The 13,170-nt window shown below is 38.8% G+C and overlaps 1 protein-coding gene across 2 annotated transcripts in view; it reads left to right on the forward strand.

The window, feature by feature from the left end:
* Positions 1-13,170, forward strand: part of GRXCR1 (glutaredoxin and cysteine rich domain containing 1) — a 135,969-nt gene that overhangs the window by 58,402 nt on the left and 64,397 nt on the right. Inside the window, exon 1 of one of the 2 annotated variants that reach the window (XM_089327167.1) lies at positions 5,685-5,844. The exons of the other annotated variant lie outside the window; for it this stretch is intronic. Within the exon in view, the coding sequence (XP_089183293.1) occupies positions 5,797-5,844 (48 nt within the window). The 5' untranslated portion in view covers positions 5,685-5,796. Of the gene's footprint in view, positions 1-5,684; positions 5,845-13,170 lie in introns of those variants that run through there. 2 annotated transcript variants of the gene reach the window in all.

Raw genomic sequence — 13,170 nt, forward strand, 5'->3', positions numbered from 1 at the left:
GTGCAGAAATTGCAACCATTTCATTCTTGTTTTTCTTTACGTTTAATGTAAATGCCTCCCTCATTTGGTCATGCTTAGTAACAGGTTTTCTCATAAATTTCTAAGGTTTATTGGAGCATTGGAGGCAAAGCACATTGTAACATCAGAGATAAAAAGAGAGGAAAAGGGAAATGAGAGATAAAAAGAGAGGAAAAGGGAAATGAGACATACCAAAAATGATTGAGAACAGGCAAATCCTTTCCCTCTAATGCACTTCTTCCTCTTAAAATCTTTCCATTTCGTGAGTAGCAACTTAGAGAAAAGTCCTCCGCACAAGAAATGACAGGAAGGACATTGGAAGAGCAATGTGCTTCATGCTTACCTTACTAGCACTGCCCTCAGGTTGTCTTTCTGGAACAACCTGGTAAGCACACTGAAGATCTAGTCTGATAAGCAAGTTGCCATGTGTCTGTTCGAGTTGTAATGGATGATACCCAAGTGTCCTTTCTGTCTTAAGACTCTGTGACTTGATGTCCTTTTTTTCCTATGCCTATAATCCAGTCCTTTAAATCTATCTGTCTCTTTACTGGGCTGCTGAATACTAGCCAGCCTCCTACCCCTCACAACCTGCCCCACTGTCCCAAGCTGTCAATTTTGGGGCAAGCTTCGGCAAATTAGTTAACAAGCTGCTTGGGATGCCGGCGTCCCATATCAGAATGCAAGTCTGAGTCCTCATTCTGGTCCAGATTTCAGCTTCCTGTTATTACCTACCCTTGAAGGCATTAGGTATTGGCTCATGTGGTTAGGTGCCTGCCACCCAAATGAGAGACCTGGACTGAGTTCCTGGCAGCTGGCTTTGGCTTGACCCAACCCTGCCTATTATAGGCATTTGCAGAATGAACCAGCAAATGGGAGATCTCTGTGTGTTTGTCTCTGTCTCTGTTTCTGTGCCTTTCAAACAAATAAAATAAAAAATAAAATTGAATGAAACAGATGAAAGCAGACAAAATCTCCTAAGCCTGGGAGCCCTTGAGTTGTTTACCTCAGTAAAAAGGACTTTGTAGATGTAATTAAATTCAGGATCTTGAGATGGGAAAATTATTCTGGACTATTGGATGAGTCCAATGTAGTCACAAGGTTCATTGTGAAAGGGAGGCAGGCAGGGATTAGAACTGTGAGCTTTGAAAGCAGAGCGACCATCATCCAAGGAATGTAGGTAACCTCCGGAAGCTGAGCAAGCCAGGGAATGGAATCTTTCCTGAGCCTTGATCGGCAGTCTGGCCCTAAGTGCACTTCGATTGCTGCCCACTGAACCTCTTTTGGGACTTTGACCTCCAGAATTACTAGAATAAATTTGTATTGTTTTAAGCTGCCAAATTTTTGTAAATTTGCTTTTATTTAGAAATTTATTTAGAATTTCTTTATATTTATAAAACTTTAGGATTCAGAAATCCTGCATCAGTGTGTGTAACCTTGTACTTTCCCAAGTGAGGTAGAGTCAGGACATGACTAATAAAGTCATATAAAGATTGGAGTTCTGTAATATACTAAAATTAAATGTGAGTACTAGCTCCATCATCCCATCATTTGCGAGTTGTCAGTCTTCAGTATTGTCACATATTTTTGTGTCAGTTTTTTCATTTGTAAAGTTAATAAAGTCACAATACCTCTCTTATAGAATTAAAGTGCTCACCACTCACCAAAAACATCTTAGCTTCTTACCCCAACGTCCAGTCCAAGCATCCCATAAATGCTCTCCCGAAGTTACTTCTCCTGACTGCTCTGTTTAGAATCTGGGGAAGAGCATGTTTAAGCTGTCAAGGAACCATGATCAATAGTCTATTCAGAGGGAGATAAGATTACCTGCAGTTTGAGAAAGAGACAGGCATAAGGAATTTGCCTGAGGCTAGGTCCAATTTTCTCAACTTCTGACTTTTCATGGTTTTGTTCCTGTGGTATCAATTCTATTCTGGGAATCCCACAGGGACTGAGATCACTTCTCTTCATCACACTGAAGTTTATGAAAGCACCAAGCTGAAATGAGAAATGGATATTTCAGCCCATAAAGTAGATTTTTATCACATCCAAATCTACCCAAAGGGACTGGCTTCAGTTAGCTGATTATTCAGGCGTTTTCCTTGATGTAGAAAATCAAGGACAGTTGTAGTCTTTTATTGTTTGATATTTATTCATGATATGTATACATTTGGGAGAGGGGAAGAGAAAGGGCACTTTTCCTTTAAGAAGGAGCACCAGGGTTTTTGTGAAGCAGAAAGATGAAGGGTATTACAAAAATGGCTAATGCAGTGCTATCTAACCACTTATTATTCTGATGCTACTTTCAGTGTTTTAGCTCCTTTCTTCTGAATATTTCACAGGATGAGATGAAAAAACATATATATATTTTAAATATTTCCATTTGCAAGATTTTCCTGATTTCATTTGGTGCCTGGCTTTTCAATATTGTAAACCCATCACTTTGGGAATGGATGCTCCAGAGTATGCTGTTGGTAGCATTCACCTCAATATCAGTTTTATTTGCAAAGATGAATGGAATCTAACTTGTAAATAAATAATGCCTGTGGCAATTTCTATGAAAACCAAGGCATTCCTATTGGCAGAGAGTCACTTGTTTGGTGGGAAGGCAGTTTCCAGAAGTGATTTCTAACTCTGAGCCTTGTCCTGATTCTCCCAGCCATGTGACTTTGGTCAATAATCATAGCTGGCATGTGTGACTAAGCCAAGAAGATGTAAAGCCTTTCCATTTTCCAACTGACAAGATGTGGTATAACCATTCCCTCATTAAAGAGGAGAAAATATGTTCCCATAAAAGCAACCTGATTTCCATACATGCATGCAGTTTCTGGGTCTGTGAGTTTCTCAGAGAAATGGCAACAATACTATATCTATATCTGCATCGCTCAACTGAGAGAGAGATCTATATCCAGGAAGAGATCTCTTGTATGATATTGGCCCCTGGGTTGATGGAGACTGAGAAGTCCCACCATGATCTGTACTTTGAAAGCTAGAAGTGCAGCAAGGCAGTGGTGTAGTTGGAAGAAGGTAAGGCTGGAAAGCTGATGCTGTAGATTCAAGTCCAGGCCTAAGGGCCTGAGAACCAGAAGCACTGAAGTCAGGAGAGCAATGTCTTTGCTCAAGGAGTCTTGCAGAGAGAGGGTCAATCCAAACTTCTTCTGCCCTTTATTCTATTCAACACCCACCCCTCCTCCCCAGTCCCCATCACCACCAGACTGGGTGGTCCTCCTTGAACTAGGGTGGGCTATCTGCTCTCAAATGTAAATTTCAATTCAAATGCTATTGTCTTCTAGAAAGATCTTCCCAGACACACCCAGAAATAATGTTCAATCAGATTACCTGGGCATCCCTTGGCCCAAATTGACAAATAAAATTAACCATCCTAGTAACTAAGTGTTAAAGCAATGGCTCAAGCTGGATTTTTCTTTCCATTGACTATGTTGTTTCCTAGAGAAAAGTTTAATTCAAATAATTAAACTCTGTGGATCTCAGTTTTTTCCCCTATAATGTGTTGACATGGGCACACCAGTCTATATGCCACATCACAAACATGAATCTAATAAATGATGCAGATGGTGTTGGTGAATGAAATGTGGCATCAAGAGCCTTGTGCCACTCAGAGCTACCAGGCTCTAATTGTTGGTTCTTTGAGGCATGAAAAAAAATTAGTTTTGCTAGATTTCTTGCTGTTGAAAAGAAGATGAAAATCTAGATTTTTTCATGTAAAGTCTTCCTGTAATTACATAATGCTGAACTGGCAGAACTAATACCCCCTTCTATGGTCTGCATGGTGAGAGGAGACAGATTAACTTCTGCTAACTCAGGTGTACATAAAAGCATCATTGTCTCAAGTTAATTTTATTAAGGAAAAAGCAAACTTGTTTTTGGTGTGGAAGATTCATTAGGTTCATTGATGTTTCAGTTTATGTCTAGGCCAATTCATAACTAATTTGGACAAATAGGTAACCCCTAAATAAATAACTGAGATTAAAGCTCTCTCTGCAGAAATCCTTGCACGCGAAGGTGATGATCATGCATTTTGTTTTCATGCCACAAAGGGAGCAACTATTGTTTTTACTCTCAGAATTGGTGTGTATACCAAACAAAGATAAATGGCAATTCATTTCAAAAGAGATTTCCTTTATGATATTTGTGAGGTTAAACTTTTTCATTCAAGTTTATGAGTGATGACAGGTATGGATCGGGACATTTTCCTAGTAATAATAGTGGTGTTGGTACCACGTATCAATAACCATTGACAATGATAAATATGTTCCAAATAAAAAATACCATTCCCTGAATGTTACTTGTTCATCAGTACATGTTAAGGTGTTTCCATTCATTAAATCATTTAATTTTTGTGAATTCCCATGACGTAGGCATTAGTGTTCCTATTTTACAGATAAGAATTAAAACTTACAGAGGTTAAGTAACTGGTTCAAGACTATTCAGTCACTAATAGGGCAATTCAAACAAGGTTCTAATCAAATGTATGGGGGGAAAGGGCCAGACAATTTTAATAATTTTAATTGAGTACCTATTACATGTTAAGTTGTATTCTGGGTTCTTAGACTGAGTGACGTAAACTAAGCCTCTGCTTTAGTGGGGTTATATTTTATTGATAGGGTTAGACAGTGAATCAGTAAACATAATTTAATGTCCAGCAGTACCAGATACTGAACAGGAAAGACTCGGGTGAGAGGGTTGGGAAACTGTTTTACAGGGGTAATGCTGGAAGGTCTGCAGAGGGGAGTGGGTGACGTTTAATCAGAGATAAGAAAGCAGCAGAGGGGTGAGCAATGGAGTTTCTAGAATTGTCCATGTGACAGCTCCTTTCATGAAGGGACACACTGCTCAGTTCCAGAACAATGTGGGCCTTGGTTGTTTGTATCTAAGAGGGTTATACAATATCTTCCTGGGGAAAGAGCATAGAGTTAGGCAGGACCACATTCAGGTTCTACTGTTACTCAGTTTTCCAGAGTTATTTGAGCACCTTAAGTTTATATTCAAGCCATGATTTCCTCATCTTTAAAATCTAGATAGTGATTCTTATTGGCAATGATAATGAAAGTTGTTTTTAGTCCCTAGAGCTGCATATAAGTATGCAGTAATCATTCAATAAACATTATAATTATTTTGATCATTTGGTTTTATGGAAGGAATGGAGAAATTCCCCTCAAAGTTCCACACTTTCAGGTTGAAACAAACAATGTTTTGTGGTCAAAGTGTGAGAAGGAAACTGCTCATGGAGAATCACCATTCACCTTCAGGACCAAAAAGAGGTGTAGTGTGTGATTAGAATGGAAATAGAAGGGAAATAAGCTAAAGAAGAAAGCTGGGATGGATACAGTGCAAGAATGAGAATTCAAGAGGTGATCTGAGACCAAGGCAGACGCCTGTGCTCTGCAAAGGCCCACAGCCCTGCTTCTGCTGGCTTGTGCCTGCAATTAAAATCACTGTTCCTCGAGCCAGGTCGGCCTGTTGCTTAATCATCCAGTAATCTGGGCCTTGCCCCAGTGTGTCTCCTGACTTGGAGCCAATTGCTTTGTTTCTGCCTTTTGGGACAAGTGAAAGAATCTCTATATCTTGCCCACCCCAAAAGAATCTTTTTTAGACTAAAAAAAAATAAAGTGTAAAGTGGCCCTTGTGTGAGGCAGCTTATTGCTAAGTGTGGGAGTGTAACTTGGTAAAGAGGCAAGCTTCTGAAATCACAGCGCTGTCTCAGCGGCAGTGAGTGTGGTCTGTGGTTCTTTGTGATTTACCAACAACTTGATCCTGGGGATGGCGCGGCAAGACAACATTGTGCTTCAGAGTCTCAGCTTGGCTAAGGTGAGGGTAGACCGGAAGGGTGTGCTCCTGGGCTCTTGTTTTCTAGCTTTGTTGAATTTCAGCTCTGTCATCTTGTTGATGGCCCTGATTCTCTTGGAGCCTGGTTTCCCTGTCTGTACATACAGCAGGAATATCATGGAAGCTATGTGACAATTAAATGAATGTAAACTATTATGCAGCAGTATGTCTACTATGGACAGTTAAAAGTGTTTCTTTTTATTTATTTCACTAAAATTTTTGCTTAAAACAGGGATTCCTGGAGTTATTTGGTTCCTGATGATTTAGGAATACACCTGGGCCAGGGCACCATTTGAGGAGCCTCTGTCAAACCAGCGCCAGGCTGAACAATGAAGGGCTCGAATGGAAGCTGAGTAACTCACTGGCTTTGCTCCTGCTCAAGCGACTAAGCCTGCGCCGTGCTGACCCCGTGAGGGGACCAGTTTTTGGCCTAATTCCAGGAATAGTTCCAGTGGCTGCACAGGCTCCAGAATTGTCCCAAGATGAGCAGGTGACTCAAGTGCTTACTGTTTCACTGCAGGGCCAGCCGGGACACAGGTTGGCTCTTTGTTGACCTGCTAGTCTCCTTTACAGCCACTCCCATCCCTTTCAAGAGCATTTGCATTTGCCGCAGGCTGTTATGAGCCTTCCAGGCATCCCTAAGATGTACCTGTTAGTGCTCAGAGAGGAAAAATAGCCTTATTACTATCAAGGCCAGCACATAGGACCAGCGAGCAACAGATCCCAGTGGCTTCTCTGGGCTATCTGCGATGCTTCCATCCTTCATGACGTTATCCCCATGGTAACCCACAGGAAGGGAGAAGAGGGACAGTGAGACTGAGAGTCTATTTTTAGATTTCTGGCTGGATGCTTTAACAAATCTGTTGAAAGAAATAAATGAAGCAAATGTAGAATTTTTTTTTTTTTTTGCCAAGGGTAATACAATTTAGCATTCATAGTATAAAACTGGAAAACCCCTTGGAAAATAATCCTGCCTATCAGTACCTCTAGGAAGACCTACTTCCAAACCATAGCAAAAAATTGTGCAATCACATCTATTTTTAAAGAATATTTTACTTAATAGCTTATTCTAATATATAACCATATTTCTCATTCTAAATTTGCCCTCAGTGAAATCTCAGGCCTCAGACCAAGGAAGCTGGCAATGATTCGGAGTATTATTGCTCAAAATATGAACTACATAACCCTGGGGGAACCATTTATTTAGACTGTACTACTAATGGCACTCCTTAGGCTTGTACAGTGTACATCTTGGACAAGTATGTGAACTGGCCTTTCGCCACCCATTTTTTTAAAGTGCAAAACTGATTCAGTAAAACTCCTCTCATCCTCCTTAAAAGCCTTGAGAGATTTCCCATTGCTCTTAGGTTAAAGGCCCTAGATCTTTGAAGTGGCTATAAAATGCAACATGTATCAACCCTGCATACCTGTCCAGAATAATTTAGTACTATTCTATTTTTCCCTCTTAGTATTTGAGGAAATGACCTTCAAAGATTTTCAAACATGCCCTCTTCCTCCCATCTCAAGGTCGTGGCACTTACATGTAATACTTCTATCATCTTTCTCTACCTAGTTAATTTTTTATTAACTCCTGCTTATCCTTTTAAATTGAACTCTAATTTCAGAAAATTCTTTCTTGACTTCTAAGACAAGAAGAAAAGATTCCTCTTAAACATGTTCTCCTAACTACTTGTACATTTCTTCATAATACCTAACAGTTAGTAATGCTATCCTTATTCAAATATTTTGTTTTTTATTACTTCAAGCTATAAGCTCCATGTTGATAGAGAATTGTATTGTTTATACATTATTATAGTCCTATTGCCTTGTGTTGTGTTTGGCAAACATTCTAATGACTGAATGAATGACTAGCACTTATTTTGAAAAAAATATAAACCCTGTTTATCTTTCAAGCTGTCTATGCGATTACAATGGAGTTTTTCAAAATATAGTGTGCATACAGTACAACATCCTTTCATATAAAAATCTTTACAAGATACAATACCAAAGGAAATTTCTTAAGAATAATAAAGGCCATTCATGAAAAGCCCACAGCTAATATCATAACTGGTATAAGTTGTCCACTGTTACAACTTTTAATATAACACAGTATTGGAAATCTTAGCCAGGAAAATATATGAGAATGAAAAATAAAAGGTATCCTACTTGTAAAGGAAGAAATAAAATTATCCCTGTTTGTAGATTACATAATCTTATATGTACAAAACTCTAAACACATCACTAAAACATAACAACTAAAAAACGTATTCATTACAATGACAACATATACAATCAACAACAAAAATTGATTGTATTTCATTATGTTAATAATGGTTGATCAGTAAAAGAAATCAAGAAAGCAATTTCATTTATTATAGCATCAAAAAACCCTCAGAATTCTTAGGAATAATTTAACTAAAGATATGAAAAATCTTCAGATGAAAAACTATAAAACATTGATGAAATAAATTAAACTTACAAATAAATAGGAAGATATGCCATGTTTGTGCAAAGGAAGAATCATTATTATTAAAATGTTCTCATTACCCAAAGCTATATATAGATATCTCTATCAAAATTCCAATGACAATTTTCACAGAAATAGAAAAACATTCTAAAACATTCAAGTGGCACCACAACAGACTGTGAGCAGCCAAAACAACCTTTGGAAAAACAAAACCTATTTGGAAACATTGCACTTCATTATTATTTCAAATTGTATCAGAAAACAGTACTGATCAAAACAGTGTGGTACTGGTATAAGAACAGACACACAGGCCAACAGAATAGAATAGAGAGTAAAGACAAAGAAATCCTATATAGAACCATATGTGGCTGCTTTATTTTTGACAAGGACACTGAGAAGACACAAAAGAGAATAGTAGTCTTCATAAAATGATTGGACCCTTATCTTATTAATATGCAATAACCAAATGAAAATGGGGGGCCAGCACCATGGTTCACTAGGCTAATCCTCCGCCTGAGCGCCGGAACCCGGGGTTCTAGTCCCAGTTGGGGCGCCGGATACTAGTCCCATTTGCTCCTCTTCTAGTCCAGCTCTCTGCTGTGGTCTAGGAGGGCAGTGGAGGATGGCCCAAGTGCTTGGGTCCCTGCACCCGCATGGGAGACTGGGAGGAAGTACCCGGCTCCTGGCTTCGGATTGGCACAGTGCTGGCCATAGCGGCCAGACCTTTCTCTCTGTCTCTCTCTCACTGTCTATAACTCTCTCTGTCTCTCTCACTGTCTAACTCTGCCTGGCAAAAAAAAAAAAAAAAAAAAAAAAAAAAAAAGGGAAAATGGGATAAAGCCTAAATTGAACACCAGAAATTGTAAAACTTTTTTTTTTTTTTTTGCCAGGCAGAGTTAGACAGTGAGAGAGAGAGACAGAGAGAAAGGTCTTCCTTCCATTGGTTCACCCTCCAAATGGCCACTACAGTTGGCGCACTGCGCCTATCGGAAGCCAGGAGCCAGGTGCTTCTTCTTGGTCTCCCATGTGGGTGCGGGGCCCAAGCACTTGGGCCATCCTCCACTGCCTTCCCGGGCCACAGCAGAGAGCTGGACTGGAAAAGGAGCAACTGGGACAGAATCTGACACCCCGACCGGGACTAGAACCTGGGGTGCCGGAGCCGCAGGCGGAGGATTAGCCTAGTGAGCTGAGGCACCGCCCCAAGAAATTGTAAAACTTCTAGAAAAAAATATAGGGGGAATGTCCTTGATATTGACCTTGCTTAACAAGGAATTTTTGGATAACTCACTGAAAGGTCAGCCAACAAAAGGAAAATTCAAAAAACTGGGTTATACCAAACTAAAAAGCTTTTGCACAGAAAAAGAAACAATCAACAAAATGTAGAAGCAGTCAGTGTATTGGGAGAAAATATTTATGAATCATATATTGGATGAAGGGTTAATATCCTAAGTACATAAAGAGCTCTCATAAATCAATGGCAAAGAAATTTGAATAACCCAATTGAAAAATGGTCAAAGAACCTGAATGGACATTTCTCCAAAGAAGACATATGAATAGGTATACAAAATAACACTAAAATCACTAATTATCAGGGAAATGAATATCAAAACCATAGTGAGATCATAAACATGCTAGAATCTCTACTATCAAAAAAATGAACAATTGGGGCAGTGCTATGGTAAAGTGCTATGGTTAAGCTGTCATCTGCAGCGCCGGCATCCCATGTGAGCACCGGCTTCAGTCCTGGTTGCTCCACTTCTCATCCAGCTCCCTTCTGATGTACCTGGGAAAGCAGCAGAATACTACCCAAGTGCTTAGGCCACTGCACCTTGCTCCTGGCTTCATCCTGGCCCAGCTCCAGCCATTGTGGCCATTTGGGGAGTGAACCAGCAGATGGAAAATATCTCTTCTTGTGTCTCCTTCTTTTTCTGTAATCCTGACTTTCAAATAAATATTTTTTAAAAAGATGAAAGATAGCAGATCAGCAAGGATGTGAAGAAAAGGGAATGCTTATGCACAGTTTCTAGGATTGTAGATTGGTGCAGCCTTTATGGAAAACAGTATGTATGTCTCTAAAGTCTTGAAAAATTGAACAGCCATGATTTAATAATCACTCTTCTGGGAAATACCCAAAGGAAATGAAATAACCATTTTTTAAACAAATCTGCATCTGTATATTTATTAAGCATTATTCACATAGCCAAGATAAGGATGCAACCTAAGTGTCCGTTGACACATAAATGGGAAAGACATTATGGTATATAAAATAGAATATTACTCATCCCTAAAAAGGAAAGTAGCCTAAAAACACTACTTGTTATAACATGAATGAAGTTAGAGGGCATCATGCTAACTAAAATAATTGGAAATGCAAATAAAAATATGGTATGATCTCATATGTGGAATATAAAAAAACTTGAATATACAGAAATAAAGTAGAATGGTGGTTTCCAGTGGCAAGAGTGGTTGTTGGCGGGGATAGGGAGATCTTGGTCAAAGGGTGTAAAGTTACAGCTATATAGGATGAATATATTCAGATATCTAATGCACAGCATGAGGTTTAAATTAATAATATTGTGTTGCATACTAGAAATTTGCTAACAAGTAGGTTTTAGATGCTTTTATTACAAAAATATTAGCTGTGTGAAATGAATATGTTAATTTGCTTCACTGTAGTAATCATTTTACTAAATATATGTAAATGAAAACATTATATTGTATACCTTAAATATATATAATTAAAAATATATAGTGTGTATCCAAATTCCTGAGGGAATTTGATAAACTTGTTAAAATGCGAATTCTGCATCAGTGAATCTGATGAGGCCTAGGATTTTGCATTTCCAATCAGTAGCACAACGCTGCACAATAGAATCAACATAGGAGCTTTTAAAAAAAAAATCCTAATTCTGAGGTCCTACCTCTGCTGATTCTCATTTAATTGGTAAACCCTTGCCATGGAATTTGGGAATTTTCAAAGGCTCTCGAATATATTTTAATGCGCAGCATTCTCAGAGATCAGCTCATTCCAGGTAAAGCTCCTCTTCAAGAACAGATAAAGGGATGTCTTTGTTATGATACCTGAGATGGCATCCAGCTGGGCCACCTGATAGGAGTGTATCTTATTACTATGCTTTAAATGCATATGGCTTATAGACTTAGGGAAGTGGTGATAGGGTTGTTCTGTGATCAGAGAGAATCCCAAGTGAGGTGGTTAATGTGGCAACAGACTAGTCCAATAAAACTTTCCTATTTCTATGCAATGGGGAAGAAGTATTTTTATCAAATATTTCAAAAGTAAATGTAGCTGTTGAAAGAAGTAGAACATTCTGGTAGAACTAACTATGGCTAAAACAGCTTTTGCAGCCAAAGGAACTATACATAATTACACAGATAATATGATTAGAGAAAGGAGAACTCTGGCACTCTTCCAAAAGCTGTCACATCTGCAGTGAGTTGCTATGCCTTGCTGTGAACATGAAGAAGAGCCAGACTCCTGCAAATGTGGTTATTCCTCTAAAGATGAATTCTTATGAATCTAAAGCACAGTAAAAATTCTCTCTTCTGTCATTAATTACCCCAATTTTTCTGACTTATATTTGTAGTTTTATCTTAAAAAATTCCATGATGTAAAGTGTAATATTTTTCTCTGTGTAAGTTAGAATAGTATTATGTTGTCAGTCGTACACTAACTGTTTTCACATTCACTCTTGCTTAATGTCCTCAGTACACCATAAGGTAGCTATTATTATCACCTTTTACAGATGAGAAAACTGAAGTTTAGTAGCTTATTAACTTTCCAAAGACACCACATGTGGCCCTGGCAGAGGCCGGATATATCTGATATCCAAGCCCAGCTTCTCTCTATTTTAGTGGTGGTAAATTTGCAAGTTTATGTTATAATTAGCTTTCAGGACACATTGGTCCACTCTTTTAAAACATTTATAATGAGGTGCTACCATATAGAAATCAGAAACTCACCTATAAAAATACAGATCTTAGTCTGCTACATAAAATAATCATGTCTGACAACAGTGGAGTCATATGCCTGCAAGCCAACCATTGCCTAAAGCTCTGTGAGGCTTTCCTCTCAGAGATGCTACTTTTGTTGCCTTTCCCAATATCTCCTTTACTCCTGACCTGCCTTAACATTTTTTGTACCTCTTGGTCATTCTAGGCCTCTTGTTTTCAAAAATCAACCTTTACACTGTGTTGAAGGAAGAATGATTCTTCCAACTGTTTCTTATTTTATCAAGGAACAATCACCCTCTCTTTGGAGAGGAGGCCATGCTCTTGACATGTTCATGGTGTATGTATTTCTCTCTATCTATTTGGCTTGCAACACAATGGGCTGATTTCAATATAAAGCAATGAAGCTTAGTGCCCTACTCACTGTTTTTAACATTTACTTGCCTGGAATGGTTTCCAATCAGGGTTTGATGTCACAGGGAATTTAAAAATTGTGTGGTTGTGTTTTTAACTTCTACAACCCTTTGAAGAGCTTTGTCTTATGGTATTGTTGTGTCCCGTTCAATCTCCTTCAGGTAAGACTGGGATAAGGAAGAAGAGGAGCTTTCCTGTGGATGTCAGGACCTGTCTGGTGTGGTCTTTCATGCACACCTGTAGTGTTGGCCAGGACTTTCCAGGAAACCAGCGACTGATTTTGGATTTAGCAGAAAACATAGGAAAAGATTCTCACCACTTTCACCTTGGTTTTGACACTTCCCCAGTGTCTGATTTCTTGTTTCCTTTTTATGCTCACTTGGATGTTGGCTTCCATGAACTGCCATTCTAGGACATTCCACCTTTTATTCCTTGTGGCAGAACCTACTCAGGGTATG

Source organism: Oryctolagus cuniculus, chromosome 2 (genome assembly GCF_051225735.1).
Source record: "Oryctolagus cuniculus isolate XC-2025 breed Fujian yellow rabbit chromosome 2, ASM5122573v1, whole genome shotgun sequence".
NCBI lineage: Eukaryota > Metazoa > Chordata > Mammalia > Lagomorpha > Leporidae > Oryctolagus > Oryctolagus cuniculus.